This window comes from Scomber scombrus, chromosome 15 (genome assembly GCF_963691925.1).
Source record: "Scomber scombrus chromosome 15, fScoSco1.1, whole genome shotgun sequence".
Classification (NCBI taxonomy): domain Eukaryota; kingdom Metazoa; phylum Chordata; class Actinopteri; order Scombriformes; family Scombridae; genus Scomber; species Scomber scombrus.
In genome coordinates this window covers 21,376,064-21,396,239 of record NC_084984.1, presented here as the reverse complement: position 1 = coordinate 21,396,239, position 20,176 = coordinate 21,376,064, and the positions used below count along the sequence as shown (strand labels likewise).

General features: G+C 38.2%; 2 protein-coding genes across 2 annotated transcripts; one reads left to right on the top strand and one right to left on the bottom strand.

Moving 5' to 3' along the window:
- Positions 1 to 463: 463 nt before the first annotated feature.
- LOC133994859 (progestin and adipoQ receptor family member 3-like) lies at positions 464 to 7,869 on the bottom strand. The gene is made up of 7 exons (XM_062434055.1): positions 7,721 to 7,869; positions 7,028 to 7,270; positions 6,395 to 6,557; positions 5,233 to 5,388; positions 4,475 to 4,672; positions 4,038 to 4,128; positions 464 to 2,994 (listed from the first exon to the last, which is right to left on the bottom strand). The coding sequence occupies exons 2-7, from the start codon at positions 7,222 to 7,224 to the stop codon at positions 2,852 to 2,854; spliced, it is 948 nt and encodes a 315-aa protein (XP_062290039.1). The 5' UTR covers positions 7,225 to 7,270; positions 7,721 to 7,869; the 3' UTR covers positions 464 to 2,851.
- A 2,359-nt stretch (positions 7,870 to 10,228) lies between these two features.
- Positions 10,229 to 20,091, top strand: LOC133994852 (anthrax toxin receptor 2-like). The gene is made up of 17 exons (XM_062434044.1): positions 10,229 to 10,490; positions 11,232 to 11,303; positions 12,326 to 12,397; positions 12,568 to 12,649; positions 12,869 to 12,973; positions 13,431 to 13,499; positions 14,512 to 14,592; positions 14,710 to 14,770; positions 14,928 to 15,023; positions 15,853 to 15,922; positions 17,497 to 17,575; positions 17,947 to 18,042; positions 18,237 to 18,287; positions 18,516 to 18,611; positions 18,800 to 18,973; positions 19,127 to 19,207; positions 19,939 to 20,091. Exons 1-17 carry the CDS (start codon positions 10,366 to 10,368, stop codon positions 19,975 to 19,977), a joined length of 1,449 nt encoding a protein of 482 aa, XP_062290028.1. The 5' UTR covers positions 10,229 to 10,365; the 3' UTR covers positions 19,978 to 20,091.
- The last annotated feature ends 85 nt before the right edge of the window (positions 20,092 to 20,176 follow it).

The following is a 20,176-nucleotide window of genomic DNA, read 5'->3' as shown; positions in this document are numbered from 1 at the left end:
ACTGCCATCAGAAATGACTTCAATCACAAAATGAAGAATATTTGGGGCACTTTTTTCTACAAGAAGCAACTGAGATTGTGCAGATTGACACTTTAGGCTTCTGAAACTGTTAGTATGAGCACATGATATGACCTGTGACCCGCTGAGTCATCAGAAGTCCACTGTTTTAATAAGCATGTCATTTTTTAATAGCTACTTGAAGTGATCCACTTAACAGTGGGTGAACAGAAAACCCTCCCTACCCTTTATTGTTAATGGGCAACTTCTGTAGGAACACTGCCCTCTATCATCCACTAATGTGTATAGCAGAAAATAAGAAATGCCAGGCACATGATGCTCTCCAAGAGGTCAGACCTTTCTTCTCTGAGTACGAAAACACTGAATTGTCAGAGGTTGATGTGATCCTATTAGATATAACAGAAATAAAATGAGCTACTGAAACACAAAGACTCAATTTATTTTACCGCATTCTTTATTCATTCAAAATGTTTAAAAATATATTTGCAGAGGCACTGAAATAAATATACATCTCGTAAGTCAGCGCCAGTGCTTTTTCATACAAATGATATTCAAGAAAAAAAAAGCAAACACACAGGATAAAACAATCACAAGATCATTAAAAAAAAAAAGGATCAAGCAGTTCATGATAATCTGAGGGTTCATGTTCAAAAATAAAAACACAAACTCAAAAAGGCAGCAGAAAAACACTTCTTTTAGCACCTGTACAGTGCATTCTCCAGCTTTACAGCCTGCAGCAATAAATGCTCTCAACTTTAATGTGTAAGTTTTTCTAAATACTAAACTGAACTATAAAACAAACATAGAACAAACATACTGGCCTAGTGGTGTGACAGTGACATTGAATCATTTTGTTCAGGTTATGTTTACCTCTTGACCAAAAGTGGACTGTAACAGTAAGTGTGAATACAGTACAAATACTCAAGGATTATAAGGCAAATGAAGTACAAACATGATTTATGTAAAACGCATAATACCAAAAATTTAAATGTGCAACTCTCCCAACGTAAACGAGGGGAAAAGAACTGTTAAAATATACCTGAAACACTTAAAACTGACCTAAGAAGGACCACAGGGGTAACAACTGACAATCCCCTCTGCTGATAACTGATGACCCCTGGAGTTGATATACATATCTGACCCATCACCACAACCTAACAAGGGTCAGTTCACCCAAAAAAAACAACTCATATAAGTAGTGATATTTAACCATGCACATAGTTTGGAGTAATATCTACTCAGACTGTTTTAAGAAACAAAGGGCCTGATTTACTAAAGGTTTGCGTGTGTAAAAACGTGTGCAAACTTGACATCACCTGCAAAAAATGTGCAAGCTGATCAACTAACGGGGAGCATTGAGGCTTGCGTCTTTCAAATGTGCAAGATAATACGAGCTGTCCATTTAGTACGTTTGCCATAATGAACATGCAATATGGGGCATCTATAAATAATATGTTTGAAGGGAAGGTATTTATATCAATATTTTTGTTAACCTCTTCCACTAGGACCTCTAATTCCATGGGTTCAAATTTTTCATTCTCCTGAAGTGCTGTGTGGCAAGTGAGTTGTTGCTAACCCTTAAAAAACACAGCATTATTTGTATTTTTGTAAACCCCTCAATACTGTCGTGTTTTCACAGAACCGTCAGTAAACTACTAGTAGTGGCCCCAAACCCTTTGCAGACAGATATGGGACAGATGATGAAATATGACAGTGATTGTACAACATTTTGATCGTTGCTCTGTGATCTGGGCCCAGTGAAGCTTTAACATACTGGCTAAGTCCATTGCAAAGAGTTGTCAAAGTATTTTTTCAAAAACCGACTTTGTTCCAAAGACAAAAAAATGACACACAAGACAAATCAAATAAATCTAAGAAACCAATGCACTGAGATTAAATATAGTTCCCACATTGTTTCCTTTTTCAGTTCCCCACCTCATTTAATATTTCAGATTGCTCATTGATCAAGTTTTACCAATTTTTTTTTTTTTGTTCAAAATATTTGAATATCTGAGGCAGCGGCACATGCCATTTTACCGAGACTAGCAATTCACAGCATCCAAATGTTGAATTTCCATTTCTTCCTGTGATACCATCATTATTTTTTCTGTGCTTTCTGACATGGATCAAGATATTTTTCTTGTCTTGTAGAAAACCGACAGTTGAATCTAAACTAAAGGTTAAAAAAGGCGTTGATCACAGTGGCTATGTTTGATTAAAAAGAATCATGGATAATTTCTTCAAAACCTCTGTACAAAAAAAGTCTCTGAATCAGCCATAAGATGAAGTGATTATCATTTAAAAACACCAAAGACTAGTCTGTTTCTACAAGTAAATTAAAATTCCTGTTTCATGCGTTGATTTAATGGTCGTGGTGCAACATGAAAGGCTACACACCTTATGTTTTGACATCAGATCAGTCCCTGAAGACTGATCTTATCATATGGTAGATCTTCTGACTACTAGCCAGCAGTCAAACTATGAACTATACAATACAGTATAGTAAAGTACAATATATAATACAGGCTCTGGTCTACTGCCCTTTTGTTCAGAGAATTTAAAATTCACAGTAGCTCCTGGTCACTGTTAGCTGCTATCTACTGTTGAATAAAGTAGACTTTTAAGAAAAGATACTGGCCTTTAACAGCTGGCCAAGGCACAAGCAGCTAATAAGCTAATAGTCAGGAGCCTTTGTTATTTAGTGGTTGACCAACCATCAGGTAGCTGCTTCTAACCAGCAGCTAACTGGAGAGAAGGTTTTCAGTGTTAATGTGGTGAGTTTAGTTGAATACTAGTCTATAACCGATTGCCTTTTAAATGATTTGATCTGTTTTCACTTGCTGCTGGACCAGGCTGGGCAGGACTGGCTGTGCCTGAAGCGCATGATGTGTACAGCGGTCTGATGCCACCAGTAAAACATCACGACCACCAGTATGTGCCACAACTGGTGGCTGGCACCCAGGTAGTTCATCTGGCCTGGGAGAGGAGAGGAAAATATTAGCTCCAGATACTGTATGTATTGTTTATGTTCATTCTCATGGTTTCTTTTTTTTATCAGGAGGAAATGGTGCTCAGAAAAAAATGGAAATCTTAATAATTCCATTACAACTGCAAACTGGGCTTGTAATTAGGAAAAGTGATAAGATGATTATGATGTCAATGGTCATTTTGCCATTTATGTTTCTCATTTCCTGGTCGTGGGTATTTGCATGAGAAAAGGTCAACTCCTTTGTCAAAATGTCACAGATAGAATTTATGGGAGTGGTGATTCCAGTGTCCTTGAATTGATTTTTTTTTTATCTAGCAGCTATCCCACAGAAGCTTTGTGGATGTGCACACAATACTTAATGATGGAAAGCTTCACTACAGATAATAAATGGACAAAAATATTTTAGTAATATGTAATATCAGCAGGTATATTTTTACCCTCTTCTCTCTCATCTCACTCTTTCTGTTAGATAAAAACAGACTTGGTATGCTTTCAATTAAAAACTACAGCTCTCTGTGTATCAATTATAATCTGATTAGTTTAGCCACGGTTCAGCTAAACTGGAACTTGCACATTTTATTTTCAGACTTATGATATTGTTGCTCTTATAATCTCATACATGTTGTAGGATTTCGACTTTTACAAGGTAGCAAAGTGATTTGAGCTGCACATTATACTGAATTGTATGACCTTAGACTACTGTTAAATTGTGCCTGTAGCTGGTTTAAGTTTCACCTCAGATTTAATGACCTCTAGTGGTGTTTAGGTGTTTGGTGCAGGACACCAAACAGCTTCTCATAACAGAGCACATGATCTAAGACAGCGCGTTATTTTCTTTTAAACACTTCTCAAAGCTTGAACCCCTCCACTTCATTTTCACTTCACTCTTTATGAATCATACAGTAACTGCGAGTAACAACATCATCTTGTTCAGTTCATGGTCACAGCTGGTTGGTAAAATGCTTTTGCCTTTTCATTACATGTTTGTACACATGGAGGGAGACAAAGAAGAAGCAAAACAGAGACTCACCAGGGAAATAGCGCTCAGGGATTTTGGTGACGTAGAACAGGAAAGCACATCCAGCTATCAAGTACATCACCATAATACGGGGCAGGAACAGCTGCACATACAACAAATACCAAAGTTTGCATAATTTAACATTTAACAGTCAGGAGAACAAAAGAGGTGGATCATTTTGCTTGTTTTCTAACATGTCAAGCTCCTACTGAGAATTGAAATTTAAATCATGCAAATAGATTTTTCCAGATGTCACAACAACAACATAAATCCCACAAAACAGCAAGATTGAAGCTTAATGAGCAGCAGATTTAACACATAGTCGCCAGTTACATCAGCCTCAAGTGAGAGATGATAGAGCATCAAACTGAGAAGTGTTGGGGCAGAACATTTTTGATTATCCGCTGATTTTTGCAGCAAGCAGCAACATTATTAAAAACCTGCCTGACCTTAACTACATCAGTGGTGTATCCTCCATTGAGCCAGACCCAGTGGCATGCTGGGATCACGCTGATGCCCGCCACGCAGCAGAAGATCGCCATCCGCAGCCGCCGCCAGTCGTTGCTGAGGTAACGAGGGTGGATCTGGGCGCAGAAGACTGCCAAGATCAGCGACAGCACAGTCAGCAGGTACACCTGCCGCCAAAACTGTGAGACAGGAGAACAACAAATCATATTAGATACAGTCTGATCATAGCTGGAGGACGTTTGTTTTATGAGACATCGTTTTTTTATTATCGTGATGTTCAGTTTGCACATCTGGCTCAGGGGTCAGATTGCAATGTCTCATCTGGATCTAGAATTACCACTTTTATGTATTTTTTCTTTTTATCTGTAAATCTTGTGCTGTGTTCCTGACCTAAAAGGTCTTAACATCTCTTCCAAGCTGGATTAACATGTTGTTCTGTGGAAAAGTCACAACCAGGAGACAAATGATAAACAAGGAGAGCTGCTCTTGGCTAACTTAAGTGTTTGCTCTACTCAGCACCTACTAGCTAAAATAATATTTACAAAAGAGGATGATGTAAATCTTGCTTCTTCTTGCCTCCTTAGATTTCTCAGCCAACAAAATCAAACTGGTCGATCAAACCTACACTCTCTGAGTATGTGCTTTTGCTTTGTTCAGACAGTGCACATGTATTGTTTATTGCTCAATAAAAGGGCCAACATGCTAATTGTGTCATCATTGTACCTCCGTTCACACTTACAGCATTGCAGTAGAAAGCGTAGAAGATTCCAGGCACATAACAGCCCAAGATGCCGACTGAGATGCCAGCATAGTCCAACGCAAGCCAGCGACGGCAAGTCTTCTCTGACCGGTGGCACGAGAACAGGTGATACCCGACTGAACACAACATGCACACCTGGGATGCACACACACACACACACACACACACACACACACACACACACACACACACACACACACACACACACACACACACACACACACACACAGAGTACCGTTACATGCTGGAAGATGATTTGTATTTAGAAACATGAAAGTTGTGTCATTATAATAAAGTGATTATTATGCACCAACTTACCTCCAAATATAATGTTTTGTAATGATAATCCAGATACTCACACAATGAGGATAAGGAGGCACAGAAAGGGGTTTCAAGATGGGGTCGGGGAGGTGTGTGTGTAACATATAATACCATAAATGGGAATTACACTAACTTGTGATTTATACATCAACACGTTTCCAATCCCATTATCAGCAGCTACACAACTTACAAACACAAGCCTAACACAGCTAACACACAAACAGTTTACCAACTCCCAGCAGCAACTCTGAACTACACTACCATCCCCACTAAAGCTCTATATTGTGCAACGTCACACTGTGTCCCACCTTTTACAACTGTTACACCTATGCTACAGCTTACACACCTGGGCAGGTACAGGTGAACTCAATGAACCTGCGGCAGGAAACGTAAATCTACAGTCAGTTCAAGCCACACAAATACATTGTAATATAATCTGCATACATTATTATTCAGATAGAAATACTACAAAAGATGTTTATGTCAAAAATGAACAAGCCGGCAGGATTTACTATTTAAGTAGTAAAATTACACACACACAGCTATACAACTGAGATCATTCCTTTTATGTGCATGGATGCTGTGCGGTCTAAGGAAATGTTATTTTATTTAGTCTGGAACACACAGTATGACTGCTAAAATCCTTGTAAAACTAAATATTTGCATTCAGTTAAATGTCTGACCAACTAGGACAGGATTCATAGACTTCACTGAGTTTAAATCCCAGCTTTTGACATTCAGCGTCCACCAGCCTTTGGTTTTATGTCAACATGAGCAAACCGCGATAGCATCAGATTTGCAGGTTTGCGGTAACTTTTACCTGGAAGCAGAACAGTCCAATAGCGTAGATGACGTAGTCCTCTCTGTGAGCTCCTGAGGCTGGCAGTACTGTGGAGATGTCGTTGACCGCCAGAGAGAAGAAGAGGAGGAAGCCCAGCAGGTGGCTCCAGATATTCACCGTCTCATTAGATAGGATAAAAATACTGAAGACAAAAGGAGGAGACAAAATATATGAGAAAAAGCACTAGCCTACACACACAAACAAACAAACAAACATATAACTGTTTGAGTTTCAATAAGGTATGTGCAGTGTTGAAATTTTGTGTCCAGCAGACAAACTTTGGAAATGAAACATATTTACATATTTATAGATTTTGGAATTTTTGATACACAAGAAGGAGGAGAAACCTTTTTAATGATTTTAACATTATAATGTATCTTTCTTTTTGTGGAAAAACTATATCAGACACTAATTATTAATCAAAGTTGAGTATTTTATAAAATTTCAAAACATCTGGATGAGGGGATCTTTAAATATCAGATTTTCAGTGAGCGTAGAGAAACTTCCCACATTCACATTGAAGATGGATGTAAAAACAACTCGAAAACATCCAAGAAAAACACATTTTTGAGTGAAAGGGGACTTCAAATCTACTTCCAATGTACCCCCCACCTCTTCAGGCAGAGTTTGGAGGGCAGATGAGCCCTGTAGCCATCTGTAATGTAGGGGTTTTCTTTGAGGAAGAGGGGGACTTGCTCGTAGGTGTACAGTCTTATCCTCTGGGGTATCAGCACCGGCCAGTGCTGGTAACTGCCCAGCTCTATGTAGTTGGCAGTCTTCAGCAGCTTCTGGGGCATCTTCAGCAGCATCTTGTCCTGGGCTCCTCTGGTACAAGGCAAGCAATGGAGGTCAAGACTGGACAGGATAGATTAAAAAGGAAACACGTGTAGTCAGTTTAATTCCATTCATATCCGCTCATGTAGTTCACGCTACTACTACTAATAATAATATAAACTAAAACTAACACAGTCTTTTGAGGGTAGAAATCAGTGCTACCGTGCAGAAAAAGTCATCGTGACACAGCTGCCAGTGTTGACATTTATCTGTTTACATTCACCGTTAGCTAGCTAAATTTCATAGTTTACCTGTTCACCGACTAGCATTACTTCATCCTGTATTGACTGTTATTTAAAAATAGCGCTAAATAGACCTACTGAGTGTCTGTCAGAGCGTTTTATCACTGTCTCGGCTGTAAGCTGTAAGCTAAACTCTCGGTGGCTAGCTTACTTAGCATACAATGCTAACCTTGACCTGCATTATTTTTAGTCAACTCAACTGATCGAAAACATGGGGAACAAAGCTCACCATCACCGTCGATGTCCTTGTTCGGGCAATAGAGCCATGTCCCGATGGCTATCAAGCTGGCACTGCCTTAAAATAATCACATTTTAGTTCAATAAAGCTAAATAATAATGGATAACATTCGCCTAGCCAAACCTGTCCTCTCTTTGATGTTGTTAATACATGTTACTGCCACCAACTGGCAGGTGTGGGTCACTGCAGTGTAGGTCAAACAATATGCTGAATTTACCTGCAAAATATGTCTTACAATTTACATTTAATTAATTTCAAGGCTTCTTTTTCTCCTCTTTTTAAGCAAAATAATGTCTTCTCCTCGACCAGTTCCTAAAAAAAATCCAACAAAATGAAACACAGATCACGCTCTTAAATTATAATGCCGCTTGTTTACTGTAATAGATTCTCATTTATTGGACATGTGGCCACTCCTTGGGTGTGGGAGATCTACTGTGGTCACAAGCTGTTCAAACTTCACCCACAGGGCTATGAAGTAACATTATCTCTGTTTTGTTTTACAGCTGAAGTCAAAACAGAGCTTTTCTCCCTTATGGACTACACCGAGGACCTCTCTTTTCTTCCAACAGTTTGTTTCACTTGGAAGAATAAAGACCATTCCTTCTTCTGACATCCATGTATCCACCTGCAGATCAACATCTCTAATTTCCACTTTAAGTAGCTTGTGGATGTAACGGCTAGTATGAACAAGAGGAATGATTCTGATAAGAAAAACCTATTTCAATATTTTGGAGACCTACCTTTTGTTTTAAATGTTTTTTGTTCAGTATCTTTGGAAACTTTGGAATCTCAACTGGAACTAAAATAGTTACTAAAGTAATTAGTTAAGTGGGTTTGAGTTTGTACTGATTGGCTGAGAGGTCAAAGTCAAAGGGCTCAGTGCTGAAACCAGTAAGTTTCTTCTCACTCCTCTAAGTGAAGAAAGAAAGCACCCAATCCTTTACCCCCAAAATATACACAAATCACAAGAATCCATGAACTGTCCAAGGGAGATCCCAGAGATTCCTGACACAATGACTTTGTTATGTCATTGTTTCACCTTTTTTACTGTTATGACCTCATCCTCCCTACATGTTGGATTTAATTGCACAGTTGGAAATCAAGAACGATCAGTGCATCATCTCTGGAGACAAAGATTAAGTTTAAAATGTAATTTCTGCTTTTGGGAGGTCACTCTGGATCACGCAAGGAAACAAATCACTCTCACATACCAAGGGCGTTGTGTTATAGCCCATTCGATTCTGCTTTCCATCTGCAATAGATTTATATGAATATGATGTACTTGTTTGTCCTGAAAAAATCAAGGAGGTGTAGACACATATTGTAATAAGCCACGTCTGAACTGATAATTGACTGAGGGGTTTTATTAAAGCTTGAAACATAGCACCCTAATTAACATGAAGAAGGAAGGATGTCTCCTTATAAGAAGAAAAGAGTTCTCATGGCAACTATTTTAAATGCAGGAATATTTATGGTTCCTCATTATGTTCTGTACTAGTTATATAAAGCAATCAGAGCCATCAGTCTGCCATTCTTTGTATTTGTAGTCAGTCACTATATTTACACTGTATATCCTGCCAGCTGCTCTGTCAAAGAGATGTCAATACTGAGTTTCGGGGGGGTGGGAAACAGGAAGTAGACAATGATGACTTCAAAATAAAACGGTACAAAAAAAGCATAGTCAGGCGTAAGATATAACAAAAGCCCCTTTCACACATTTGTTTGTAGTATTTTTCAACATAACATCATGTATATTACATTAAATTAGTTTAATTTGTATAATAGCAATACATATTTACTTGAACAAAGAACTGTAATGAAATACTATGAATATCCCATCATGAGTAAAAGCTCTGCATTCAAAAATGTCAGTAAGTCATAAGAAGTACTGTACTACTTCTGTACCTTTACTTAAGTAACATTTTCAATTCAGGACTTTTACATGCAATTGAGTAGTTTTAGACAACACTATTTCTACTCTTACTCCTGTAAAGGATCTGATTATACCATCCACCACTGTTCATCAGGCTGCTGAATTGCCCCTATGAGATAATAATAATATTGGATTATCATTACTAATGCATTGCTAAGCAGCATTTTAATGTTGTAGCTGGCTGAGGTGGAGGTGATTTGAACTGATTTGGCCACCACTGATATTCACACCATTTACTTTATGCTGTTTGTTTGTACTTTATAAATATGTATTAACTCCATATTTGACCTGAAAATGTAGGACAGATGGTTTCCATTGATAGAAGTTATAAAATAGCAAAGCAACACATCAAAGCCACATAAAAACTAGATTAGAATTATATTAAAGTACAAGATAGCAAATATTTTTTTCTGTATGGGGTCATTCATTTTCTGCCTGTTCTTTAATCTGAAGAATCGTAAGGGAAGTGTTACTGTATCACTAGCAGTCACTGCAGTGGTAGCAGCTGTGTGCCCTGCCCCGTTTATTTCATTATCAACCTCAGCGTGAACATCCCACATGTCCAGTGTTATACACAGCAGTGACTCAACATGTGAGACGCCTGGTTGATGCTGTAAAGATGAAGGATTTATAACTGTAACTCCTGATTTGGGGATTTAAAAAAAAAAAAAAGCAGTCACTGCTGATATGTAACATATGGATTATGGATCGGTTATGGATATGTTGCAAAATTCTGCTTTTTATAAGTTTTTTTGTGAACTCATCGTTGAATGATGGGCAGGATGCTTCCTGCGATGGAGCATTTGATATTTATTTTGTTTTGGACAAGTGAGTGAATACAGATTGTGTTTGTGTCACTTTCATCTGTTTGCATGTATGTCTTTGCTTAAAGGAATAAAGCAGATCAGCATATTCATGTCATATTTGTTACCTCAGTGCACAGGCTGCCTTTGACTCAGTCCTCTCCATGTATGGCTATGTTTAGTTTCCCATGTTGCTCTGCTGCTTCCCTGCAGGTTTGCCAGAGTTTCTTTTAATCTTTTCTGTACTGACCGTAACTGTTTGTGGGCGTATTATCAGTATGTTATGTTGCAGTTAAATATACAAGTCATTAACTGACTTTCCAACATTAACAATCAGTTCTCTGTTTACTACTAATGTCAAACTTGGACACCCACTCTGTGATTGTTGTCATTCTGCATAAAAAAAGGTATTTTTGTTTGAATGCTTTAGAGTTTGAAAGCTGTATGGGAAACCTGCTAAGATGTGAAATGTTCACATAAATCTATATATTATTACATGTGTCCCTCTTCCAGTTTTAAGTATTTATTCCATTTGCACTTTCATTGCTGTTTGAATTTATTTAATTGTAAATTGCAGCTTTATTACTGGTCACAGTTTAATACAGCATCCAAACTTTATTCATGTAGCTCATTAGAAAAATATAAGCTTTATAGATGACATTTATTCACTTCTGATTTTGTGTCTAGGGCTGGTTTTGAATCATTATTTGATATGTCAATGTTTCGGTGCGTGTGACTTATCATCCTGGCGCTGCTCTTTTTGCAGGTCAGGCAGTATTTCGGGACACTGGGATGACATCTATGGATTTGTGGAGGAGCTCAGCAAAAGGTTTATCAGGTAAGTATAGTGGCCATTTTGTGCTTTTACAGTAAAGGTCCTCTCCACCTCTGGCCACCTCAGGGTCCTTATATTTCAAGGATGTTTTACTATGGATAACTTCTGAAAATTGTGAGTAACACATACCTTTATGTTGCACATTTCAAGTGCTTTACAGACAACTAAGCACGCTAAAAATAGAGTCATACAGCAGAATATAAACTAATGAAACAGACTATTTACACAGTGAGTAGTGTCTATATTGTAGCTCTTTATGTTACAATACAAACAGTAGTAGTGAGTAGAAAGTAGGGCACGTCTATTTTGGGCAGCAGACATTTTACAAGGCCACCAACTGCCCCAAAACACGCTCTGTGCAGAGGGTGTGTGTGATATCTTTAGTTTTAATAGTGGGTTACTAAATATTTTTAAAAAAACATCCAGCCAGATGTTGAAGGTTTGGTGCTGACCACAACAAACAGTTGTGCCAGTCCCTGCACAGCCTGAAGGGTAGACCAAGGAAGTAAAGCTAACAAAGTTTAGGGTTCAATTCCCTAATATGTGCAGATCAGTGACTGAGCAAGGCACTGAGACTGAACTAAGTGGTCTAGTGATTTAGATTCAGTAAAAGAAGACAGTTTATGAAATGAAGAATTATGCAAATTGCAGGGTTTATTAATTTATGTCATGTCATGTTATGCAACATGGTATCATCTGTTTTATTACAACACACTGCAATATAATTTGTTAAAATGTGGTCATGTCATCATTAAAAAAGTAGGAAAGTGTGGATGTGAAATTGGAAACAGACCGTTGATCTATTTTCTGTCCAATCAGAAGCAAAGCTAGCACAATTGGTCATAATGTGTACAGTATAATAGCACTCATGGGAATCGTTGTTGTTGATGTTACGCCCAAACTGTCTTAGAATATTTGGCCATAAAAGATAAAAATCCTTTCTGATGTGGTTGATTCATAAGCTTCATTTGTGTGTGTGTGTGTGTGTGTGTGTGTGTGTGTGTGTGTGTGTGTGTGTGTTTCAGTCCCAGGATGAGGGTTTCCTACATAGTCTTTTCAATCAATGCAGATGTAATACTGCCACTAACAGGAGACAGGTACGCTGTTTTTAGTCTTAAATCTTGCCTCTCTTTTCTCTCTCTTCCTCTTTCTTCCTCCTCCTCACTGAAAAACAAACAACATAACACAGATAACCAGATCACAAAGAAACCGGGCTCTTATCAGTCTTTATTTAAACTGTGTTGTGTTTTGTAATCTGACTGCACAGGTCCAAGATAGACGAGGGTTTGAATAAATTGAGCCAAATCAAAACTGCAGGTGAAACATTCATGCATGAAGGCATGAAAGCGGTACGTACGTTCATCTGAAGGCCTCATCAAACATTTAGATTACCTGCCAGGAACAATGTTTCTTACATAGATTGTGATTTGATTGTTTTCAGTGTAACCTAAACACAATCAGCTTTATACATTTGATTTAGTTTTAGAATAGAGTTTGTAAAATCTCCTCTCTCTCTTAATATACCTAAAAATGCAGTTATCTACTCTGAATTACTGTTCACCCATCAGGTGTCGAAGCAAATGATGGAACAAACTTCACCGTCATCCAGCATCATCATTGTTCTGACTGATGGCAAGCTGGATATTTACCCCTTTGAACTGAGTGTAAATGAGGTAACACACAAACGCACACACACACACACACACACACACACACACACACACACACACACACACACACACACACACACACACACACACACACACACACACACACACAGACTAGCGAGAAGAATGGTGATGGTTGTGGTTGTGATAATTCAAACAATAATTTATAAGATGATGTGGATGACAAATAAGATAAAGAATGAAAATGAGACTGTGCAGGTGAGAATTATACTAGAAGAAGACCTTAGAAGACATTTACTTAAACGTAACAAAAGTTTTACTTTTTTCCAAGCAGCCACTGGTCTCCAGTTAAGTACAATACAACATGAACTTAAAGAAACTTAAAATGTGCTTACATATGATTTTTAAGCATTACTTCTTTGGTGATAAGTTAACTAATCATATACGTGGGTTCATGTCAGTAGAAACAAAGTGATGTCACTCTGTGTGTTGTGTTTCCCAGGCTGACAAAGTCAGAGGGTTTGGAGCCAGAGTGTATTGTGTTGGGGTCATGGACTTTGACCAAAACCAGGTAGGAGAATACTCTCTATCCACTGAATGCCATGCAGCACAGTAAGAAAAAACCTCTGTTACTGTTACTGTTGCTTGTTTAAACACAAAGTTTGTATTTGTCTTTCTGTGTGTGTGTCAGGTTTTGGTCAGAACCTCAATAGGATGTTGTTTCTGTCTCAGATTGATTAACACACTTTGACCTTATTACTTAGTTTGTTTGAGTTCAAATGAAACCCACCGAGGACACATCAGCAAGCAGCTGGCAGGGCTTCAAAGTTTATGGTTTGTGCTGCATTTGGTTTATGTAAACATGGAATAAATTGTGTGAGGCAGCGAGTTATCATTTCCTCAGAGAGACTGATTTCCTCCTGTGCAGGTATCGGGTGTCGGGTTGTTGAAAGAGAGCAAAGAAATAAGGATGAAGCCTAATGTGTCCTCAGAAATATTTGTTGTTGCAGTGTGTTGACTGCAAGAAATATTAAATAGTGTCAATCATAACTGCATCCACTGAGAAATGTAATCCTATTATATTTCACAATAAATGCTGTTTGCTTTATTGTTATAGCAGCCTTAACCTCATTATAATTACATTATTTATCTGTATAATAAGTATTAATAATCACATCTGCACGGTTTCAAAAGTGCATAGCTCATGACCCTGTAAATCTTTACTAGACAACGGTTGCAAGCAGTCTTTTGCCCGGTTAGTGACCCAGTGTAATTTGTGGTCTGAGGAGGAAGTAATTACATCACTCTCTAATTAAATAATGCCAGACGAACTTCCTGTTCTGCTATCATTAAAGCAGGAGATGAAAGCTTCAGCCTGCTGCCCAGAGCTTTCATCTCCTAGAAACAGATTTTTCCTTTCTAAATGCTGCTGTAGCACTGAGCTGAGGCAGAGGACCTCCCAGAGAGGCAGCAAGAACTAAAAAAAAAAGCTGAAAAATTAGTCTTATATGCAAACATGTGCAAAACTTGAACAGACTGTGTTTAAAAGCTGGTAAAATGTATCGGTTTCATTTATGTCACAGCTTAACGAAATAGCAGACGGCCCAGAGCAAGTGTTCCCCGTGTTGTCTGGGTTTCATGCTCTCAAAGGCATCATCAACTCGGTGAGGTCACAACACATGTATAAAGATGCACAAAAACATTCATGTGCACGCAATGAGAGTGAATGTGAATGCAGGCTTGTAATCCGAGCTGTTGCCTGTGTCTGGATCTCCTGACAGATCCTGAAGCAGACATGCACAGAAACATTCACAATAGAGCCGTCAAGTGTTTGTGTAAATGGTAAGTTAGTTTGAAAGTGTTTGTTAGATTCGAACAATGCAGCAACAAAGACAATATGACTTTTTATTTAAGTATGTCACTCATCAATCCCTGCATTTGCTTTTTCTGTCTGAATTCAATTACAGTATTATAGTCTGATGTGTTTGATGTGTCTCAGAGTCTTTCAATGTAGTGCTAAGGGGAGGTGGCTTCAGTGGATCGAAGAGGATGGACAATGTCCTCTGCTTCCTCACTGTCAATCAAAAGACATACAGTGAGTAAACAATCTATTTAACTCATTTATTGAAGTTTATCAAGGATACAGATTCATGTGCATCTACATGCTGTGATACACTTAGGGATAGAATCATCTATGAGGTGAAAAGTGATACAATGTGAAGATCTCTGTGCTGCAGTGGAAAGTTGGAGTCATGACGTCCAGAAACAAACAGTAGCCGCTTTTTATTGACTTCAGCCAGAGAACAGAGGAGACCATTATGAGACTAGGCAGAGGGAGGGAGGAGATGTTCTCTGTCCCATTAGTCTATTAATAGGTGGATGGAGTAGGGTGGGATCAGTGTCACTGAGAGGACATGATGAGAAATCACATGACTGCTTCATATCTTCCTTTTTCTTCTTTTTACTCGCTTGTTTTTATGCTCATTCTTTCTTCCGCTATCTCTCTCTGTTGATTTTATTTTTAATTTCTTGACACTTACTACTGATGTTTATATCATATGAAGGGGAAAAATGAAACAAATGATTTTGAATATGAATGTCAATTCAAATTGATACTGATTTATCAGTTTAAGAGGTTTAAAAAGTATTTATTCTGTTGTTACATGCACTGTAATATCTTGAGAGCAAGGTACTGTACATACATAGCATCTCCTCTTTGCTAATTGGCAGTGTGTAAAATTAAAAGATGTAACCATGACTGTACACCATGATTCATATTCAAAATGTCATGAACAGCATTTCTATGTACCAGTCAGATTGTGAAAAGAGACAGCATTGTTTGTGATGTTTGTGTAATGTAATTTGTGGGAAAATTCTTTGTTTATAGACAGTAACAGGTCTTGTCTGTCTCTGTTCTTTCTCAGGCCAGAAGCCAACAGTAGTTAAAGACGGCTATCTGCTGTGTCCAGCTCCTGCTCTGCAAGAGGTTGGACAGTGAGTGAACACACTTGCACACACACACACACACACACACACACACACACACACACACACACACAACACACACACACACACACACACACACACACACACACACACACGTGTATAACTGCTTGTCAAAAAACTGTAAGATCAACGTAAGGTCTTATAAAGCCAAAAAAAGCCAATCTCCGGCTGTAATTAAACATGTAATTACAATTACATCATTGTCGTAATTATAAGGTAGCGCTTATATTACTCAGATTTTCTTCACCAACAAAATAAACAGTAACCACAAGAACTTTTTAATCTACAGTTGAGAAACCAACAGGAAACTTTTATTATGCACGGTCACACGGTCCATTTTTGTTCTTTCTGTCCTAGTTTTTTTCTTAGTTTATTTCTTGTATGGTAAAATCTGGTTGAAATCAGTTAGTTTAGCAAAATTACAAGGCATGGGCATGTCTGAGCTCTATAATCCAATACAATACAGAGCCTTTCATAAATATTGAAAAACATGAATCTTCATGAAAGAAAAATTCAGTTCTGTTCCAAGTTATTTGTCATGACATCATTTTATAACATCACAAACTCTGCATTTCTCTGACAACACCAGCTCAACCCATTAGGAAAGTAAAACAATGAGGTTACATTTCACAAAGCTGATGGACAATAAATACATCCTTTGCAATCAAGCTAAAGTTGTACTGAGTGATATGTCAAACAACAAGATAATAACATTTATAGATTAAATACAGACAGTTTTATTTATTCACCAAAATGTCTTCCATGGTCTGTGCAAGTACAGAAGGTTGAAATTAGAAACTAGAAATCTGTTGTGTGTGTGTGTGTGAGTAACGGAGAGAGAAACAAGAACAGTGTTTACAGTAAAGCTATCTGCCAACAGCTCAAAGTGTTGGATGAAGTGAAGCCAGTCGGACCAGAATATCTCGGTGGCATTTAGAGAGCGAGCCAAAGCTAACTGAACTTCACCCACTTCAAACAGCACTCTTTCTCTCTCTATCTATCTGTCCCCAGTCTTCTCTCACTTTCCATCACGTATCACCCTCTCTGCAGCATTCCCTGCTTACACAGACACTCAGGCACAGTTAGATACTTAGAAACAAAGCTCAGTTTACTTCAACTTCAACAAACGTTTGAACAAAACAAGGTGTAAGCGCAAACTTTATTGGCAAATAAGGAAATCTGGTCAGGATACGATAACAATTTGAAAGGCAGAGATTTCCTTTTCAGATGAGTCAGTGTTCTTGGCACTAAAGATGTTGGAAGGTCAACAGGGAAGCTGACAAGGTTACCAAGATACATAGCTACTGTATATGGTAGTGCCTCACTAACTTTGCAAGGCTTAATTTGGTGGCAAAGAGGAATAATTGAAAACAAACATAGGCAAGAATGGCTCATTTAGATCAAAGTTAGTGCAAAATAGAACTGATTAGATTCAAATCAGCATGGTCTTTTCTGTATTTTCCAGCAAACAAAGGTTTAGTGAAAATCACATGCGACCATTAAAAGGTAGAGAAACAGTCTCTTCTTCAGATGTTTTCAGTGATTTTGTTTGACAATTCCAGATCAATTCAAGTGCTGGTTAGCCTGAACAATGGACAATCCTACATCTCCACTCCCATCAATATCCATGCCACAACATGTGTGAGTATCAACCATATATAGTAGTAGGCTGGATAATTGAATTTGATTTGATCTGTATACATACAGTTATTTGTCTTTCTTTGGATTGCCAGAAGTTGTTTTTTATTTCCGTGTCATCTTATGATCTCATGTGGGATGGATCATTTCAGTGGTATGAAGAGAAGAGAAAGAAGAAAAGAATTCATTCATTCACACTATGAATAATACAAAGTTATACTAGTGGTGAACTTCAAATATTAGTAAGGAAACATATGTATGGTTGGTGCCAGTGTAATAATAATTACATTAGGTAACAACAGATTAAGATGTACTAACATATCTACATGTGTATGGTGTAATGTATATAGCTGATTTTTGTGTGTTTATTGCAGTCAGATGGGTTTTGGGTGCTCTGGTTGCTGTTGGCTCTTCTGCTGTTACTGGCTCTGGTTTTACTTTGGTGGTTCTGGCCTCTCTGCTGCACTGTGGTGAGTTCACTATGGCGAGTCTTAGTATGTATGTGTTTGTGCTTACATTCAGACTTTGTGGATGTACCATAATGTTTGGCTATAACAGAATAGCCAACAAGTTCAAGTGTTGCAGTTCGGACAACTTATTTCATTGTCCATACATAACGTTCACTGCTGTTTTTTTACTTACTTTTTCACATTGTTTCTAACAGGTGATTAGGGACCCACCCCCCTCTCGCCCCCCTCCTCCACCTCCTCCAATTGTGAGTACTGTACACTGATCAAAAACATGTTTATGTGACATCACTAGTCATTTTCTAAAGGGATGTTTTGAATCCTGAAGGAAATACAAATTTGGGCGAATACAGAGAAATATGGGTGGAGCTGTACTACTGCACCCCAATTAATCAGAAGTCATTTGATTAGTAATTAGTAATCAGCAACTAATCTGTAAATTGGCTGGTAACTTTTAATTAACTTTTACTATTAAGAAGCCAGAAGAGGATCTTTCAACCAAACACAAGTGGCCTACAGTGGATGCTTCATACTACGGAGGCAGAGGTGCTGGAGGAATCAAACGCATGGAGGTAAATAAATCAGAGATTAATTATTCTAAGAAAAATATCCACAATTGCTCAGATTGATTTCTCCCTGCTTTTATTATTTTTACATGCATTTATCAAGTGTTCCTGTCTGTGTTGGTTCAGTGTTGGCCACTGTGGTTCTACTATCAAACATGTCTGTGATTCCTGACATTTGTACCTGCGTCCTATAGGTGCGTTGGGGGGACAAGGGGTCCACAGAGGAAGGCTCGCGGCTAGAGAAAGCCAAAAATGCTGTGGTCACCATGCCAGATGAGGTGGAAGAGCCTATCATACCTCGACCCCCACCAAGACCTCCTCCAGTCTACAACCCTGCACCGCAGACCAAATGGTACACTCCCATCAAGGTGAGACACTGTCCTAGTTAGTCATTACAGTCCACATTAAAGGCACTTTTACATTAGATGATGTTATTTATAGATATGTATATGTGCTTTGATGTGCTTGTTGTATAACTTTCTTTATCTGCATTTTTATACTCTGTGTGACCTGACCTTCAGGGCCGTTTTGATGCGTTGATGGCATTACTGAGGAGACAGTACGACAGAGTGGCAATCATGAGGCCGACACATCAGGACAAGGTAAGAGACATCTGCAGTCTTAAAAGGAAAACACTGCTGCTTGTCCATTGAAAGCTTTCATTTTGAGTCTAATTTCTTCCAGACGGGTAATGAGTAATGATGTTTCTGTCATAAATTGTCACCAGTTAATTTGATTGGAAAACTGATCCACCCTCTTGACTTCACAGTGATTTTGATGAGATAATTACAGAAAATGATAGAGCCCGATCTCCCCCCTCTTATCATCCACTAACAGACAAATAACAGCTTGCTGCATCCACACAATTCTTATGAATAGCAGTCTAAATGTCAACACTGTGCTTTCTAAATGACTGCAAGGCCCTCTAATTTTGTAGAATTGTTTACTTCCCACAGTATTTGCTATCCTGATTTTGATCATCCATCTTTACCTATTTATCTTTGAGTGTGAATAGTTACACTGATTGAGCTGATGGAGGGGCTCTTAACAAAAGGCCAATATTTAGAACATAAAAGCACTATCTACTGTTTGAAGCAGCTGTGTTCAACTTAAATGGCCTTGTGTTTAAGGGAAGATACATTCATAGTCTTCCTTAGAAATAAGAAATTGGTGTGATGCATGTGCAACAGGCTCCATGTTGGTTATTTTACAGCTTGTTCCTGTCTTTAATGACAAACTATGTTTACATTTTGGCAGATAATGGATATTATGTCTTTATTTGTCATATTTTACTACAGTGATTGTCTGTGATGCCTGTTTTTATTGTGTATAGGGTCGCTGCATTAACTTCACTAGAGTTCAGAATCACTGAGGATCAACACCTCTCGCTTCATTCCTGTTTTTGGCCAAAGACGACTGACATGCACGCTCAGATACGTAAATGTTGAAATTCAGTGTGATTTGTAAATAAATGTTTTTACATATACCCTGGTGTTGCTGTTGCATTCAGAAATCCATAACCTGCTTTATTACTTTGTTTTTGTGTATCAGCTCAAACCAAATCAACACAT